The sequence below is a fragment of the Leptonychotes weddellii genome, chromosome 2 (assembly GCF_054177405.1).
Source record: "Leptonychotes weddellii isolate Sample4059 chromosome 2, ASM5417740v2, whole genome shotgun sequence".
Classification (NCBI taxonomy): domain Eukaryota; kingdom Metazoa; phylum Chordata; class Mammalia; order Carnivora; family Phocidae; genus Leptonychotes; species Leptonychotes weddellii.
In genome coordinates this window covers 67,421,821-67,441,330 of record NC_138370.1, presented here as the reverse complement: position 1 = coordinate 67,441,330, position 19,510 = coordinate 67,421,821, and the positions used below count along the sequence as shown (strand labels likewise).

At 41.0% G+C, this 19,510-nt stretch overlaps 1 protein-coding gene across 1 annotated transcript in view; it reads left to right on the top strand.

Annotated features, from left to right (window-relative positions):
- ARHGAP10 (Rho GTPase activating protein 10) overlaps nucleotides 1-19,510 on the top strand; it is a 286,377-nt gene that overhangs the window by 65,633 nt on the left and 201,234 nt on the right. Inside the window, exons 2-3 of the mRNA XM_081813112.1 lie at nucleotides 11,451-11,546; nucleotides 11,621-11,682. Coding sequence (XP_081669238.1) covers nucleotides 11,451-11,546; nucleotides 11,621-11,682 — 158 coding nt within the window. The remainder of the gene's footprint in view (nucleotides 1-11,450; nucleotides 11,547-11,620; nucleotides 11,683-19,510) is intronic.

The following is a 19,510-nucleotide window of genomic DNA, read 5'->3' as shown; positions in this document are numbered from 1 at the left end:
AGCCAGATGAACACCTGACACCACAGGCCCTAATCCTGTTTACTTTGGGCCTTAAGCATATACTGTGGTTAATGTGGTAGCTTGTCTTGACATTATCCCCTGTATGTGGTTTTATTTTTCTTTTTGTTTCCCCTCTCTTAGGACATTTTGGAAACCACTTTGTTTGCAAGCTTACTATATTCAGTAACCAGAATGTTTGAATAATATTGTTTTGCCATGGAGCTTAAATCCCTGATCTGTACTTACCAATAGTGTTCTTATGCCTATATTACTTTCAACCCCAAGGTTACCTTATTTTTCTAAAAAAGAGAAGAAAAAAAAAAGAAATCCGATGTATTAGGGCTAGGGCTGCCATACCAAAGTACCACAGACTGGGTGGCTTACGTAACAGAAATTTATTGTCTCCCGGCCCTGAAGGCTGGAAGTCCAGAACTGAGGTGTCCGCAGGGCTGGTTCTTTCTGGGGACTGTGAGGGAAGCTTCTGTTCCAGGCCACTTTCTTTAGCTTATAGATGGCCATCTTCTTCTGTCTCTCCACCTTGTCTTCTCTGTGTGTCTCTGTGTCCAAATTTCCCATTTTATAAGGACCCCAGTCATACTGGTTGAGAGCCTACTCTAACGATCAGCTTTAACTTGATTACACCTGTAAAGACCCTCTCTCCAAATAAGGTCACGTTCTGAGATCCTGAGGGTTAGGACTCTAATATATGAATGGAGGGGGGGGGGTTGTTGCACAAAAGAACCCATAAACAGGGGAACAATAATACTTTACTAATTTTAAGCATTTGTAAAGCAGGCTTTCTTGGCTTTGAAGCCAAGATGTTTCAAAGGGGATTGCTGTCCTTGGGGAAGTTTTTGCATGTTAGACCCCTCAACTCATTAGGTTGAGATCCCAGAGTCTTACCAGTTTTTGGCACAGTTTCCAGAAATTCTTTAAAGAGGAACTGTCATCTCTTGCCTGGATCAGGGCAGTAGCCTCCTAACTTGTTTTCCTGCTGCCCCTCTTGTCTACCTTCAGTCTGTTCTCAGCACAGCAGCCAGAGTGATGCTGCTGAATGTTCGATCATGACCCTCTTCTCCTCAGAATCTTCCAGAAGCTCCCCATCTTACTCAGAAGCTCAAGTCCTTTCTGAACTGGCCCCCATGATCTTTGCCCTTCTTGCCTATTGCTTTCTCTGTCCTTCCCTCAGTTGGCTTCAGCCATACCAGCCTTTTTTTTTTTTAAAGATTTTATTTATTTGTCAGCACACGCACAAGCAGGGGAGAGGAGCAGGCTCCCTGCTGAGCAAGGAGCCCGATGCGGGACTTGATCCCAGGACTCTGGGATCATGACCTGAGCTGAAGTCAGAAGCTTAACCAACGAGCCATCCAGGTGTCCCAGCCATACTAGCCTTTTGCTGTGATGCAGCAGGTCTGTGCATGACTGTCCCCTCTGTCTGGAAAGGCAGTTATCTGTGTGGCTTGCTCCTTGCATCATTCAAGTCTTTGCTTTGGTGCCATCTTTTCTGTACCATCCACTCAGATCTCCCAGCCTCTCCCCAGGCATTCCCATTTCCCTAACCTTTCCTAAGTGCCACGGAGAAAATAATTTTTCACTTACCTGCTCCCAACATACTATGTAATTTACATTTTATTATCTTCTACTCCCCCGTCTTGCCTTGGCCTGTCACCCATTCTCACCCCAGTTGGTGTGATGTATTTGTTGCAAGATCCTCTGTGTCTAGAACACTGCCTGGCAAATATTTGGGTAAATACACAACATGAGTAGAATGTGGATGCGTAGAATAAGGATTGAGATGCTGAGAAAGGAACACTGGAATTCGGGCCACTTGGGTTCCTGGAAGTATAGGAATGAGATGAGGGTAGATGGGACCGAGGACAACAAAATGGTTCATTGATTCAGGGATATGTGGGTGTCCTTGTTTCTTTCATTTTAATACATTGTGATTGTTTTATTCTTTTGTGCTAATTATTTTGTTTTATGAATATCTACTACAAGAGTTGCAAGGATAGACTAATGAACATCCATGTATCCTTTCTTAGACCCACCAATTGTTTAACATTTTGTGGCCTTTACTTCATTTCTTTCATTCCGTATATACACCTGCCATGTGTTTGTGTCTCTGGCTGGCCTGTGGGGCCTGTTCTTAGGTCAACTTTCTATCCCTATTAATTTAGCCCTAGTGAAGTTTGGGTAGGGTTATGTGCCACAAAACCTGCCAGTGTAGGAAGTGAAGGCTCTGGCACCAGCATATTGCTCTAGAAGGGAAAGTGAGAGGTCACATGTTCGTTAGATGGGACATTCTGGGTATTTTCAGTTTATAGATGGGAAATCTGATACCTACTATGCGTCTTGCCCAAAGCCCGTATTTCAAGCCAGCTCTGCCTGTCTCCTTTACATAAACCACCCTGCCTCTAGTAATACTGTGCCTTTGGTTCCTCATCTGTAAAATAGGATCGTTAGTCTAGATTGTCTCTAAGATGACGTCCGCTGCTAAAGTTCTTTAATTTAGGCCAGGACTTCGGATCCCAATGCCTCCGGGGGCCACACAGATATTTTACATATGTGAGGCAGATGAGTAGAAGACTGTAGGGAGTAGGGGGCCAATGGTAACTGGAGGGTTTGAGAGATTCAGATTAAAATTGTAATGAAAGGGATGGCCAAATAAATAAGTCTATGGGACCATCGGTTTTTGATGCTCCGATCTAGGTACTTCCCTGGAAATGTCACGCTATCCAAATATCAGCATGCAGCGCTGTAATTATAATGTTTGTCGGCCCCTCAGCCATTCTTATTCTCTATGAATTATAATCAGAGGAGGCGGAGCTTGGGAGTGTGTTGGCCTCGATATTCTTTTTCATACTTAAGCACTTCACCTTGATCCCCTTCCCCTTGTGTGCGTGCATGCACTCCACCTTTACAGCCTTTCTCTGGGGCATACTGTCCAACTGCTGGACCAAGTATTCCTCCCTAACAGGTGCCCCACCAGGTTATCCTCAAACTAGGATTCTATACTAAAACTTGGATTCTAGTTAGTGCTCTCCTTGAACTTGGTGTGTGAAATTGAACTAGTTGTTCAAAGTTGTGCTTTCATTTCCCAACTGTATAGTGAAGGTGAGAGACTCTGTCAGTGATTTTCAGATTGGGTTTTCTGCAGGGTGCGCTCTCATCGGGGAGCTCTTTGTGGGAGATGGGGACCAGTTGAATGGTATCTTTATCTTACCTCCACCTGAGCAGCTTTGATTATCTCTTGGTTCTACTACTTACTAGTTGTATAATCTTGGGCAAGTTGCTTAACCTCTGTGTGACTCAGTTTTCTTCTCTGTAAAGTGGACATAATAATAGTTCCTGTCTCTTAGAGTGGTTGGGATACAAAGTAGTCAATAAATGTAAAGTGGTTAGGAGAGTACCTGACATTATAAGGTATGGTTGGCCAGAATAATGGCCCTCCAAAGAGGTCCCGTTCTCTTCCTGGAACCTGTGAATATGTTATTTTACTTGGCAACAGGGGCTTTGGAGATGGGATTAAGTTAAAGGCCTTGAGGTGGCGAGATTATCCTGGGTTAGGATGGTGGGCCTGTTGTAATCACAGTAATCCTTAAAAGAGTCAGAGAAGATGTGTGATGGAAGCGCAGGTCAGAGTGATGTGATTGGGGGCTGGGGGCTCTGAGCCAAGGAATTTGGGCATCCTCTAGAACCTGCAGAAGGCAAAGAAATGGATTTTCCCCTGGAGCCACCCGAAGGAATGCATCCCAGTGAGACCGATTTGGGCCTTCTGAACTTGAGGACTGTAAGAATAAATTTGTGTTGTTTTAAGTCACTAAATCTGCGGTGAAGAGTTACAGCAGCAGTAGAAAATGAATACGTAAGCGTCTGCTAATTTTTCTGTTCTCACTGTAAATAAGATTTTCTTCGAACAACTGAACCTGTGGCCAGACAGTTAGAGAGCCGGCCAGCTAGGTGATTGCCAGAGTGCCCTGCTCATCTGAGAGCCTGTAGTGGTAGGGGTTCTCTCTGTACACGGAACCTAGCCTGCGTAGCCTCTTCGCATCTGCTGAAGGTGTGCGGGACAGTTAAAATTTGGAATAAGGTGTAGCGAAGGTTGGGTGGTGGTCGCCAGTTTGGACCTGCCTATGGGATTCTCTGCAGGGTTCAGATCACCCCCTTCTTAAGTGTTGTTCATAATTATTTTGGTTAACAGAGTCTGGTTGTCTGTTAAGTGCCCCGTTACGTCGTGGGTCTTGTACTCTGGATTTACGCATTTGTTCCGAGGCATATGCATCTCTGTGGACTCATCTTATTTTCCTCTACCTGATAGATTTGTCAGTTCAGGTCTAGAATATTCTAGCGACCATAGAAGCTGCTTTTTCTAGGATCAAGAAGACCTTAACTCTACGCACACTGCACTTGGGCTGGAATTGGAGAGTTAGGACCAGGAACGCCTTCATGTAACAGTTCCAGAGATGGGGCTGGCCCGTGAGCTCTTCCTAGAACGGCCTGTGATTTGGCCTTCGGGCCTCGACTGGCCCAGTAGTGCATTTCGGGCTCATGAGATGTTTGCATCATTTAAAAAATCTACACAGTGAGTTATTTACTTTCTTATTTGACACGCACAGAGAGGCCATAATGCTGTTCTTGGATATAGTGCCGCTGCCAGTTGTGTGAGTCTGGAAAACATGAAGGAAAATATGAAGCCAGGGTAGAGGCCGAGAGGAATTTTGTTTCACTGCCAAGTTAAGTTGGATTAACATCAGCATTATTTCCTTGGCATGAATCTGGCATGAAAGATATTAAGTTCTTAGAGTCTGGACCCTGTTCCTCTCTAAATAAAACGTGGAAGAATTTTGGTGCCTGTTTTGTTGTGCAGAACGGGTGGCAGAGCTTCCAGTGGCAGAACGTTTGCATATTTGATAAACTGGTTCCTTGGGTCTCTACATGCAAAGGAATGTGAACGTCCAGGTGCACTTTGCCTATTTGAAAAAAAGGCTTCAGAACCCAGTATGGTGTACGCAGAGTCTTGTATTTCAAATTTAACGAGTAAGAAAGGCACATTTATTTGCTGTTTCGTTCTTCTTCTCAAGCCCAGACGTATAGAACCTGCCGCGTTTCCTCAAGCGGCCCTGTTCGTGCTCTGCTTGATGGTGTGGGAAGTTGCTGGAGACAGTAGTAGCAACCTTTATCACCAGACCTTTATCACTGTCACTTACGCCATTACCCTGCCTGCAGAGCACTGCCTCGAAGTGCAGGAAAACTAGAGCAACCTGAGCAGAGAGGCTTCCCATGCACCTCCTTCCAAGTGCCTGTATGTGACTCAGAGTTCATGGTCCTAACTGATAACTGTTAATGGGTGGGGATTCTGCAAAAAAATAATTTTCTCACCTGTAAAATCAGCAAGGGTGAGCTGTGGCAATTTGGGCCAGTGTCTGGAGGCTCTCTGAACCTGGATTTACACTGTGGTTGCATCTCTCCACGTGGTGCCCTACGTCTCAAACCCACCAGGTCTCCAATAGAACTAACTCCTCATCTCTCACACGGCTCTTAACCGTGGGAAGAGTTAAGTTGCCCGTGCTTTCTTCCGTTTGCAGATTGAAGACCTACAAGTTGTAGTCTGGGTGACTCTGAAGGGGCAAGTTCATTTGAAAGAGTGCAAATCACATGAATTCTTTCACGTTAGCTGTGCTTTTTTGGGTGCACCTTGAAGGTACTTCATTCACAGTGGTCAGGAATTAGTCGACAGGAGAGAATGTAGGCACAGACCCACGTGTATGTGAATTTTCCCTTTAGTTAGAAATCTTCACTAGAGCCATTCAGATAACTGGGCGAGATCCTGGCAAGGGAATAATGCTCTGTCTTCTGAAAGTCAGAATGATGTAATTAATGTAAAGGACATTGGTAGAAGCTTGAGAGACTAGACAGTTGATCCTTTGCCTCCAGCACTTATTACTAGCAGTCTGAAGAGGTCTGTGCGAGGTCTGTGCCCTTGATCAAGTCACTTATCTATCTCTGAACTTAACCCATTTGTAAAATAAGGTGACCCCAATGTCTACCCTCCAGGCTGATTATAAGGAGTAAGTGAAGTAGTATTTGTAAGTCAGTTAGCATAGAGTAGGCGCTCAGTAACGGTATTCCCATCCAGGGGCCCCTCACCGTCTTCCCCCCAGTAGAGGAATGTTGCCAGCTTCTGTAACTTGAGAACTAAAGACTGGTTGAGATTCATGTGCAGTGATACTGGAAAGAGGAAACATTATCCTTTGCACAGAGCATCTTTGTGCTTGTTTGATGGACTGTACTAAATATGGTGAACTGTCTTAAGATTTTTATGTTATGTTTGAAAAGGCCGAAGATATCTATGAAAGTATAAATTACATGGGAGAATAAAATAAATTTAAAATGTATGAAATGATGGAAATGGGATAAATTTGTGATTCTTAAAAGGAATGGAGTTTGGCGTGGTCGAATTTTTAAACAATAAAAATTTTGCATAATGAACTCTGATAACACCAGAAGGAAGTCAACAGAAAGGAAAAACGATTTATTCTAAAATAAAGTATTAATGTGACTATGATACTTAGCACTTAATAAGAGAGAAAAGCATGCTATTTACGTCGGGACAAATATATCCTATTAGCTGTGCAAATGAACCCAAATTTAATCTATTATAAACATTTTAAACTAAAATGAAATTAGGTATTATAAAATGTTAACAGTACGGATGCCTCTAAGTTTTGACTTTCTAGGGAGCATCCTGCCCTGGCCATAGGAAACATGGTCTTTAAAGTATACTTCGACCTGGTGATTTGGATAAAATACCACAGGAAACAGCTCCAGAGGGGAAAAGTATAATTTATGCCAGTGTTTATATATTATATGAATATTTATATAAAGTGTGTATACTATATAAATACATATGCATTGACAAAATGGAATAACATAAAGTTATTCAAAATGATAAACCCACACACTAGTAATATCTGCAAATAGGTTCATGAAATGCAAAAGGAAAATCCTGTTGTGGCCCCTGTTTCAGGGGTATAGTGAAGCACAAGATTGTCAGTTGTTGCACAAGACTTGACAGGATACTGTAGAGTGGGCAGATAGATGACCCTGAGTAAGTTTTGACTAAATAAGGTAGTTTCAGGTAGTCAGTACTATGAAGAAAAATAAAGAAGCAATAGGATAGAGAGGGATTTAGGACTGCTGGGGAGCCTGTTTTGGAGAGGATAGTAGGGAGGAGGATTGTATGGGCTGAGCCATCAGGATTAAGAAGGAGCCAGCCTAGTGGGCATGCGGAGGGAGCGTTTCAGGTGGAGGGAGCAGTGGGTTTAAGGGTGTCAGACTGGAATGAGTTTGGCATATGTGACCAAGAACACACCAGTGTGGCTAAACCTTAGAGAAAAATTAAATGTTTGTTTGGATTACAATAGAAACTAAGTTACTACTCTTCTGTGGTTTAAACAATTTTATTTTTTAGTTGTGAATTTATGGCCAAAATACAGAGGTATACAAAACAAATGTACATTGTAAATAAGAACCATAACGCAAATATCTACAGACTCACCACTAGGCTATGAACTAAAATACCTTTAATCCCTTTCATTTTCTGTCTGCCTTGCTGTCCTCAGCCCCCAGTGGTAAACACTCTGTGACTTTTGAGGTAACGATTCACTTGCTTTTCTTTAATTTTGTGACCTATATATGCAACCCAAAATATAGTGTAGCTTGTTTTGAACTTGATATGAGAGAACCATACTGTGTGTATTTTGTGTGTGTGACTTGCTTCTTTCTGTCCTAGTTGTGTGATTCATCTGTGTTGACATGTGAATTTATAGTTATTTTTACCCTATAGTGTATGAATGTAATATAATTTTCAGTTCTATGGTTGATTGGTATTTGGTTTTTCCAGTGTTTGGCTATTTTTGTGATCTGTTATGGATTTTCTAGTATATGTCTGCAAGTGCACATGTGTTAAGAGTTTATTTTGGGAATTTACTTAGAAGGACAATTTCTGGGTTGTAGGATATCATCAAATTTACTAGAAAATGCCAAAGTACTTAAAAAGTAAGTATCCCAATTTTTACTCTTAACCAGCAGTATATGAGGATTTCTATTGCTCCACATACAGAATTACACAAATACCTGGGTTTGCCAGACTACTTTTTGCCAGTCTGGTGAGTGTATTGAGGTATGTTGAGATTTTCATTTTCACTTATTACCACTAACGAATTTGAGCACCTTTTTTTTAATGTAAAATATTTTTATTTATTTCCTTATTATTCTAATTCCAGTGTAATTTTTTCATGTGGTTATAGGCCATTTAGATTTTTTTCAGTTTCTTTTGTGAAGGGCCTATTCAAGTGTTCTGTACAATTTTTTATTGGAATTTCTGCCTCATTGACTTATAGCTGTTATTTGTGCCTCCTGGGTATGTGCTTATCTTCACTCTTTTTATGTCTTAAAAATTTTTAAAGTTTAACACAGTCAAATTCCATTAATTTTCTATATTAATTTATCCATTGCTTTGTAACAAATCATCCCCAAATCTAGTGGGTTAAACAGCAGACATTTATTTATTTCAGTCTAGACTCGGCTTGTCTACATTAACTCCTGCATGGAGGGCAGGAAAGCTAGGCTTCTGTGGGTTGGCCGTCTGACTGATGAGCCAGTAAGTGGGGGGACTGGGCCACAAGTCTTTGACCAACCAGCAAGCTAGCTTGGGCTTGTTCACATGGAAGGCAGAGTGTTCCAAGAGAGTTGAGCAGAGGTGTACAAAGTTTCGTGAGATGGAGGTTCTCAATTAGCACAGTGTCAGTTTCACTACATCCTGTGGGCTGGAAGACCAGCTAGATTCAAGGGGTGGGAAGAGAGACTCCCCCAGTTGCTGGAGGAGCTGCAGGGTTGCATCAAAAAGAGAGGTGCCTACAAGGAGGGGTGGAGAATTGTCACCATGTTTGTAGTCCATCACAATTTACATTCCAGTATGTTCTTTTGTTCTATACACCAAGGGTAAGAAATTAGAATCCTATATTATCCTCTAAAAGTGTTGTGATTTAGCCTTTCACATTTGTGTCTTTCAATCTCTTCTTTATTTTAATGAGAAAAAGGATTTGAGAGGAGCAAGCTAAACATGAGTTAGAGGAAGAATGAAGTTTCAAAAACCATGATAGCGAGGGGATGTTGATAATAGGGGAAGTTATGCATGTGTGCGGGCAGCAGGTCTTTGTGCCTTCTGCCCAGTTTTGCTGGGAATCTAAAATTGTTCTAAAAAATATAGTCCTCTGGGTCGCCTGGGTGGCTCAGTCGGTTGAGCATCTGCCTTCGGCTCAGGTCGTCGTGATCCCAGGGTCCTGGGACCGAGTCCCGCATCTGCATTGGGCTCCCTGCTTAGCGGGGAGCCTGCTTCTCCCTCTGCCTGTGCTCTCTCTCTGACAAATAAATGAATAAAATCTTAAAAAAAAAAATATAGTACTTTAAGAAAAAAATTAAGAAACAAAACCAAGCCATGACAGTAGCTGAAAGAGCTGATGAGCATGACTAGAAAGTTTGAGAAGTGAGAGAAAGCAGCTTGTCCAGGAGGTCATTGGGGAGCCTTTGTACTTAATGATTGGATGTAAAGAGTTGGCAAAAGAAAAAAAAATCAAGTAGCATTTTCTAATGTAAAAATAAGAATCTTTTGCTTTCATTCCTTGTTTAGTCAATGACTAAAATAAAAAAGAGAAAATTGCTTCTACTATCTCATTAAAAACAGTCCTCAGTTTTTTTACATTGTTGACTTCCCTTTCTTGTTGATATTTATTGTTTGCATGAGTACTCTGACCAGCAGTTATGGATTGCATTTTATTTTTTTTTCAACTTTTCAATTTGCTTGACATGAAACTTCAGCACAGTCTGTCGGTATTCACGGTACTGAGACAAGAGGTGTAAGGACTACAGGAGTCAGTGAGCAGCTTCTTAGAAAGTGCTTTAGACCAGTGGCAGGATTGTATCCTGGTCAGGGCATGGCTTTGTGCAGTTAGCGCTGGAATAGACTCAAGCCTTTACTGTTGTAGTAACTGTGCAACTTTGTGTAAATTATTTAACATCTCTGAGCTTTAGCACCCCATTGTAAAATGAAGATAATCTTTATTTTATATATGAGTATTGAATGAGATTAAAAAAAAAAAATCACCTAGCATGGCCCATGGCCCATAAAATAAATGTTACCCTATTTTAGAAGTAGGGTTTTCCATTATTAAGTTCTTTTCCTTTCTATATTTGTATGTACTTCTCATTATTTTTTTATTGAGGAATAATTGTATTAGTCTCAACATAGTGATTCAATATTTATATACATTATGATATGATTGCTACAGTAAGTCTACTTACCATCTGTCACCATACAAAGTTATTACAATATTATTGACTATATTCCTTATTCTATATGTATGTCTTATTTATTTTATAATTGGAAGATTGCACCTCTCAGTTCCCTTCATTATTTCATTCATCACCCCTCCCCACCCCCGCTTCGGGTTAACATCAGTTTGTTCTCTGTATCTATGAGTCTTTTTTTGTTTTGCTTTTTGTTTGATTTGTTTTTTAGATTCCACATATAAATGAAATAGTGTGGTATTTGTCTTTCTCTGACTTATTTCACTTAACATAATGCCCTCTAGTTCCCTCTATGTTGTCGCAAATGGCAAGATTTCATTCCTTTTTATGGCTGAGTAATAGTCCATTGTATATATAAACCACATCTTCTTTATCCAATTATTTATTGATAGATAGTAAGGCTGCTTCTATATCTTGGCTATGGTAAATGAAACTGCAATGTAATTTTCTACTATTTTCTATTAATCCCCAGTTAAAAAAAAATGAGAACCTATAGGTCTTTTGTAGAATAAATTCTTTCTACCATTTAAGCTTGGCCTTTAGTTACCTTCATGCTTCTGTCTTCTATGAAAACTCTGATCCATCTGGGTTTCTCTGGCTGGAGTTTGCCAGTCAGTTAAGGGCATCTGACTGGCTGACTTTGAGCTTTGATACTTTTATATTTGAAACCTTGGCATCCAGCCAGTTCTCATCCAGCGCTGGGAGAAGCCATCAGGTGTGTGTGTTCCTAATCATAGCGTGAACTTTTGAATTGGGCAAGTTCTGACCTGAGTGCTCAGAGACAGGGAAAGCGCTTTGGAGAATGGGAACAATGTGGAGCAGTCACATCTCTGAGGAAGAAGAGGGTAGGGAGGGAGTAAACATTTCTTCAGCACCTGTTCTGTGCTAGAGTATAGAAGCGAAGACAGAAGCATCCTAGAGCGTGCCAGGTTGAGGACAATGGGCCCCTTGGCAAAGGAGTTGGGTTGTGCCTCCTCGTAGATTGGATGGAGAGCTCTACAGCTCTAGCGACCTTAGGAGGAATGCATTTCTTCTAAACCTGGACTTAAAGCCCCAGGTAACCATTAAATTTTTCTTTCTAGGTCTTTCAGCAGCCCAGCGGAAGTTTGCGCACTCACTCAGAGACTTTAAATTTGAATTTATTGGTGATGCAGAGACTGATGATGAACGCTGCATAGGTATGTAAAGGTGAGGTTTATGGTTTTCCTTCCTTTGCTTTGGCCACCAAATAATCATAACTTTCTCTTTGTAGATGCTTCCTTACGCGAATTTTCTAATTTTTTGAAGAATCTGGAAGAGCAGAGAGAAATTATGGTGAGTTGTGGGATGTAAACTAGTAAATTCAACTTTAAGCAGGGAAAATCTGGGTTTAGAAGCTGGTTCTGGTAAAAGTTTTTTTTTTTTTTTTCTTCTTTAAGATTTTATTTATTTGAGAGATGGGGGCGGGGCGGGGCAGAGGGGGAAACAGACTCCCTGCAGAGTGTGGAGCCTGATGCTCCACGATGACAATGCTGGGCTCAGTCCCAGGACCCTGAGATCATGACCTGAGCTGAAATCAAAAGTCGGATGCTTAACCGACTGAGCCACCCAGGCACCCCTCTGGTAGAAGTTTTGATACATTTATCTGCAGATGAAGTAATGCTTAGTAGTATAAAGAGCCCTGGAGGGGCTTCAGGGGGGTTTGAGGTTTCAGGAGTCTGGATTTCTAGTTTCACAGTGGGTACTGACTGCGGTAAGATCTTGGACAAGTTGCCCGACCTCTAGACCAAGACCCCGTTTCTTTATCCATAAAATAGTGGGTCAGACTATAGCAGTGCTTTCTAGATTTTTGTTAGCAGTGGAGCACTTTCCTTTAAATTGAGTCTCAGGCAGAACATTAATGTACCCAGAAGATGAAGCAGAAAAACTTACGTAGAGGCAGAGGGACAGCAGAGCAATGTTAGAGCCTGACTCGTACTTTGGTAGATTTTTAGGTTGTGTGAAGGGAGAGAATTTGGGCCTGGAAGTCTTCAGAATCCCACTTTGCCTTGAGATTTGTGATCACAACAGTAATCATAATAGCTGCTCTCCACATGCCTGATGCTATGCTGAGTGCATTGAGGGGATGATTTTTATTTAACAAACACTCAGCAATGGATTTTGAGGGTGTTGAATCATATTTTCTCACCTTTCTTAAAAGCCTCCCTCCTAATGTCTGTTATTCATTCAGTAAAGATTTACAGTAAAATTGCCCCCAGATTATTATATGCTATCTATTCACACTGGTTTTTACAGACTTTAAAAAAATGACAAACTTTTTTTTCCTATGTCCTTAAGAATGAGTACTAGCTAGAATTATGTTAACGTATAGGTGTACAAGTCAGTTTATTTGTGGTTGTAATAATAATACTGATTGGGATAGCTGAGATAGTCAACCTTTACTCTGTGACTGGTGCTGGTTTAAGCTATTAACCTAATACTTCATTTAATCCTCAAGTCAGTCCAATGATACAGATTCTGTTATTGCCCCCTGTTTTGCCATTGAAGAAACTGAGGGATAGTACCTTGCCCAAGATCACACGGCAGCTGAGAGCTGGAGCCAGAACCAGCTTCTCTGAAACACCCACCATTTTGGCCAGCTTCCTAGATGTTGCTGTAATTAATCTCGTGGGTGGTGGCAGTGGTGGGATTTCTGTCTGGTGGAGTTGCAGTAGAGGAAGAAGGAGCGGGAGAGCACTGATTTTAATTTAAAAGTGACGGGGACATATGTCCTCTAAAAGCCCCAATATAATTTGCACTGTGCCCTATTTCCTGAGATAATTTTTATATATTGTAAATATTGGAGAGGGCAGGTGAAGGTACTGTGGTCACATTAGGTTTTTGTGGCACGAACTGTGACATATTCAATGATTATTTGTGTGATCCTGAATCACTGATTTTTCAGCAGTTTAGGGAAGTCTAAATGTGATAGTGGATAAAAATAGTGCTGTGACGACGCAAAGTGGGTGTGGGTGTGTTCTTAGTTTATGTGCATAGGATCAACTTTTTTGTTCTCAGCCCTCCATGATATTTAGTTATACTTCTGGGATCCTGAGCATTCGGCAGATACACATTTGATCTGCTTGTATGTTCCAGTTACTGTTTAGAATCTGAGGACACAGGCAAACCGAGCAAGGTCCCTCATGGAAGTTGCATTCTGGGAAGGGGAGTGATAAACATATAATATAGGTCAGGCAGTAGTAAGTCCTACAAAATGAAATAAAACAGGGTTAGTAGCCAGAGTCAGGGAGTGGGGCGGGGTGCTATTTTATCTAGGGTGGTGAGGGGAGGCCTTTATTGCCGAGAACTGTGTGAGGCGTCCCGGCATTTAGGGGAAGAGGGTTCTAGGCAGACTGGTACCTGATTTTAGCTCCACTGAAATACTGTGTGACTACTTCCTGTCTTGATGTTCTGTTTTTGTCTCATGTTCCTTGAGATGAATTGACCAGGTCAAAAAATGAACGTGGTCTTAGCTCCAGGCTGTCTGACACAGATAGCATGGTCCTCACAGCTATTATTAGCTGGCATCTTAACTTAATCTTTAGCTGTGATAGGGATGGATAGGATCTTTTAGATAGAGTGAGGATGGTGGGGCTGGGTTTCCAGTACAGGGTAGAAGTAGGAATAGGATGTTGTCTGCACAAGGTCATGAACCTCAGGGAGGGATGGGGCAGTATGTTACCACCCATTTGGGGGAAGAGCAACTCTTGCTGCATAGCAGGAAACTGTTCAAAGCCAGAAAGCAGTTTGGGGTGGGGGTGGGAGGGAGCAGCTATGACCAACCATAGAATTAAAAGGACACCTAATACTTTTTTTTTTTCCTTAAGCTTTTTCATTTGGAAAATTTTGAGCATGTACGAAAAGTAGAGAGAAAAATGTAATTAAACTACGTGTACTCAATATTCAGCTTCAGTTGGTTGCCACACAACCAATCTTGTTTCTCCTGTATGTCTCACTCCCTGCCCCAATCAGTTTGACAGAAAGCCCATTATCATATTGTTTCATCCATAAATACCCTACTACAGAGCTCTGAAAGGTAACTCTCTTTTTGATCCATAGTATCCTCGACACACTTAAAGACAAGCAGTTAATTTCTTAATATTACAGAGAATTAAGCTGTATTCAGAATTTTCTGATACTCATTTACATCCTCCCATAACAGTTGGTTTGTTTGAATCTGCATCCAAACACATTGCATTTGATCGATCTTCCTTCCTTCCTTCCTTCCTTTTTTAAAGATTTTATTTATTTGAGAGAGAGAGAGAGAGAATGAGTGTGGGAGGGGGGAGGAGCAGAGGGAGAGGAAGAAGCAAAGTCCCCACTGAGCACAAAGTCTGACGCGGGGCTCAATCCTGGAGCCTGGGATCATGACTGGAGCCAATGGCAGACGTTTAACCAGCCGAGCCACCCAGGTGCCCCTTGATTGATAAGTTTCTAAGTCTTTTTTAATCTGTAGGTTTTTCTTCCTCCTTTTTCCCCTTGATAAGAATTCCTGATACTTTTCTATTCACTTTAAAAGACCTTTAAAATAGTACTACTTCCTGAGTTATGAGTTATAATAACAAAATAATAAAAGCAAGAAGTTTGGTATTTAACCCATATTGATGTTCTTTTGGTGTTTCTGTCTGATCTTGATCATCAGGGGTCACTTTTTTTAACCATAAAAATTGCATAGAATAATGGCTACTTTTGTTTTAAATAGCTTTGAACACTTAATAAAGAAAACTTTGATGCTTTGTTAGACACTAGCCTTAAACTTTTGAATAAGAAAAGATACCTCTGTCAGGAAGTGCTCAGTGTGGCCCTGGAGAATAGCTGGTAAAAAGTGAATTAAAATCTATTCTACTAAGGGGCACCTGGGTGGTTCAATCAGTTAAACGTCCAATGACTCTTGGTTTCTGCTCAGATCATGATCCCAGGGTCATGATATTGAGCCCTGCATCAGGCTCTGCACTCAGAGTGGAGTCTGTTTAAGACTCTCTCTCCCTCTCCCTCTGCCCCTCCCTTCCTCCCATGCTTGCTCTCTCTTAAATAAATCTTTAAAAAATTTTTAAAATTTTTTAATTTTTATTATTTTATTTATTCTCTTAAATCTTAAAAAAATATTCTACTGAGTGTGATAATACAGGAATAGTTGGGGTTGCATGAAGTGGGGAGCAGCTAAGTCTGTGCTTGTCAGGAAGGACTTTGTGGAAGAAATTGTATTTGAGCTGGAGTTTGTGGAGCAGAGACACCAGAGCAGGGCCTTTGTATGACAAAGAGATGAGGAAAGTCTTGAAGTAGCTAAAGTGGGAGCCAGTGCATTGTGGGAACTTTTAAAAACTCTTGTTTTAATTAAAATTATTACACATTGGGGTGCCTGGGTGGCTCAGTTGGTTAGTTGTCTGACCCTTGATCTCTGCTTGGGTCTTGATGTTGGGGGTCGTGAGTTGAAGCCCCACACTGGGTTCCATGCTGGGTGTGGAAGCTACTTAAAAAAAAAAAACAAAAAAAAAACTATGGTTATCAGTATTATCATTAAAGTACCTCATTGTCATCTTTATGTGACATAGTGAAAAACCTACATAAAACACATGTTAAAAAAGTTATTACACATCAGCAGTACAGAGCCACATATTAAAAAAGGAATGCAAAATGACAGCTGTAAAATAGTGGTAGAAATAGTCTAAAATTGGTTCTAAGAATTTAACAAAATCTTACTGGTCACTTAATCTTTAAAAGCAATCAGGGGTGCCCGGGTGGCTCAGTCGGTTAGGCATCTGACTGATCTCATCTGGGGTCTTGATCTTGGGGGTCATGAGTTCAAGACCCACGTTGGGTTCCATGCTGGGTGTGGAGCCTACTTAAAAAAAAACAAAAACAATTAGTGTTTTCTGAAGTCCTAAATTAAATGATGTTGTACCATGATAATTAGATATTCATAATTAAGACTGAGTCATTAAAACGTGAAAAAATATTTTAAATCTAATCTGTTTTTAGAAGGCAAGGACCAATGTCAAAAAACTTTAAAAAAGCTTTCCATTTCTTAAATAAATGTTAAAATAGGATGCTTGGCTTTAGGAATAAGGTCATCAGATTGGAAGCTGAACAATAAGGAACAAGTTCTTCTTTATTGGTTTTGAGCCACTAAGGGGGTGTGTGTGTGTGTGTACACACACATGACTGAGCTGTATCCCTCAATAGGATTAGATATAAATATTTCAACAAATACTATGTGTGTCTACTACATGCCAAACACTGTGCCAAGTGCTTTAAAGACAAAGGCGTAGTTCCTGCCTTCACGTAGTTACCTGTCCATTGGGAAAGATTGCCCAATGCATGCTTGGGGGTAACAGAGTTATTGGGGAATTCGGGGAAGGCATGTTGGGGACATCATTTCAGACCTGAGTTGACAGATGAATCGGAGTTATCCAAGTAAGGAAAGATAGAAGTGAAGCACTAGTTTCTTCCCTGTGGGGAAAACTGATAGAATTTGGGAAAGAGGGAGGGCTCTGTTTGCATAGTTCCCACCAGTGTTTGGCTCTGTGGCTATTAAAGCCAATTTTTGGGGGGAGGGAACTGGAAAGAAGGCCAGTCTGGAGGTCACAGTGTTTCCCCCCAGCCTCTGCATGTAAGTCTGGAATGGATTTCTGTGAATGGATGTGTCATGCCCTTTAAAAGGCCAATATTGACTTTTTCAGGGTAGTGTTTTCAACTGAGTAGTTTTTACTGATAATTTTGCTAGCCTTGACTGTGAAAGTGAGTAACTCAAGTTGGGGAGCTGGGTACTGTTTGTGGCCAGAATTGCTGAGCTCACTTCTGTGCATGTTCTCCAAGGAGAGTACTGCATGACGTTTCACGGCCAGAATGCTCGAGATGTTCTCTCTGGCATGGCAGGACATGGCGTACTTATCTGAGGTGGGCAGCTGTCCAAGAATTTAAGGACTTTTAAAATAGTGCTGCAGCATTTATGATGCTCTTCTAAAAGCTCTCATATTGTATTTATTTCTCTGCATGTGTTCTTTGATCATAACTTTTTTGTTTCCATCCTTTTCCTGAACACGACTGCTCAGTTTCTGAGGATTATGGAAAATTAGGACAGTTATGTAAGGCTCAGGGGTTGCAGAAATCTTCAGGGAAGAGGGGGTGCCTGGAGAGAGAAGGTAGAGCTTGCCAGATGGTGCACAAAAGGCACTTGCCTCTCATCCCGAGGGGGCTGGGGGCCTGCTGGGCTGCCAAGCAGAGTGAAGTGCCAACAGTGTCTTATGCACCAGCTGCATCCCGTTTCCTACTTGAGCAAGATGACCCTGTTTGCCATTAGGAATTTTCGTGTTACTGAATTTGTCTTTAGCATTACTTACGAGTTCTTGAAAAGTGATAAGTATCTAAGGTATTACGTGCCATTGGGAAGATTGTGCCGTGAGTTTCATCTTATTTTTATGGTATATCAAATCTATTTTAATCAGTTCTTTTACATACTCTTTAGGCTTTTGAGACCTCCTCCTCCTCCTTTTTTTCTCCTCTTCCATATTTTTCTCCACCACAGATTTCACTCTTGTGAAAACACCAGCGTAGGGAACACTTTCTGGGTGATTTGCCCTGAGCTTATGCCCCAGTAAATAAGGCTCTGGGCTTTTCAGTACCAAAGGTTTTCATTAATCATTGAGGTGGTTCCAGTCAAGACACAATGGCGTGTTTCCTCAACACTTGCCTATTTGCTTCACTCCTTTCTCATTGTTCTATCATTGTTTCACGTATCTTACAGAATGATGTGATTAAGTGACTTCTATATCTTTTGGGGTTTTTGATACAGATTTTTGCTCCAAACTTCCTATTTTTTTTCTTTCAAAAATATGTCACGATACTGTTAAAATGACATATGTTGGTTAAAATGAACTAAATATCTTTTACCTTTTGGGAGAAATTTTCATGCTGTTCTTTCTTTAGTACACTCTAGGGCAGTGGTTCACAAGGCTTGGTCTCTGGTCCAGCAGCATCAGCATCACCTGGGAACATGCTAGAAATGCTAACTCTTGGGTCTCACCCTAGGCCTACTGAATTGGGAACTCTGGGGTGCGGCCCCTCAATGTGTGTTTTAATAAGCCCTCCAGGTTACTGTGAAGCATGCTTACATTGGTAACACTGGCCTAGGGTGCCAGTGAAGTCTCTGCTGGCATTCCTAACCTTGGAGCTAGAGCTGTCTGAAGGTTGGAAACACTGTAAATTGCTTTTTGATGACTTTCTGTTTACCAGGAGGTTAAAATAGGCTTTAAAATCTTAAGCTTTCATGTGTCATTTCCAAAGGATTTTGAACTATATCTGGTTTGTTTATTTTCATAGAACAGGCTTCTGCTGTTAGGAACTTTAGTGTTACTTAATTTATGTTTAGCATTACTTATGGGTTCTTGTGATAAATACCTAAGGCATCATATGCCATTGGAAAGATTGTGCCTTTAATTTCATCTTATTATAAATATTGTATTTTATATGGTATATCAAACCCGTTTTAATCCATTATTTTATAGTTAAAGTGACATTTTTTTGTGTGTGAAATTCTGTTGGAAAGTGTATTCAGATGGGGAAAAATCCATCTTGAACTTATTTGTGAAAACATTTCTCAGATTAGCTTAAAAGTTGTCAAATGACCTAACTTTATGAAGAATTTTTCTCCTTGGAACTGACCCTTACAATTTGACATTTTTTTTTCATATAAATCCCTTTTTCCCCTTGTAAACTCACTATAATTTAGTCAGATGCAGATGTCATTGTGAAACCTGTTTCCTAGGAAGATAGCTTTTGCAAGTTGGATTTTTACTGACCTAGAATCCTATAGAGGTTACAGTCCAGACTAACTCAAGTCAGAATCCTAAAGTGAGTGAGAATGTGTTAGGCAAGAGGATTGGGCTCCTTGGTGGACCCCTTTCCATGGAAGGCCTTGCTCATGACTCAGTGTCTTCTCTTGGTGACTCATAGTCATCTATGGTCTTGAAGCCTTGTCATCATCAGATTCTACTTCCCTATTGAAACTTATGTTTCCTATATTTCATGTCCTTGGGCTTGTTCTCTGCTTCTGAGGTATCAGCTCTTCTGATAAACCAGTTACTACTGACATGAAAGAGCAAAGAGGACACACATGGACTCCCCC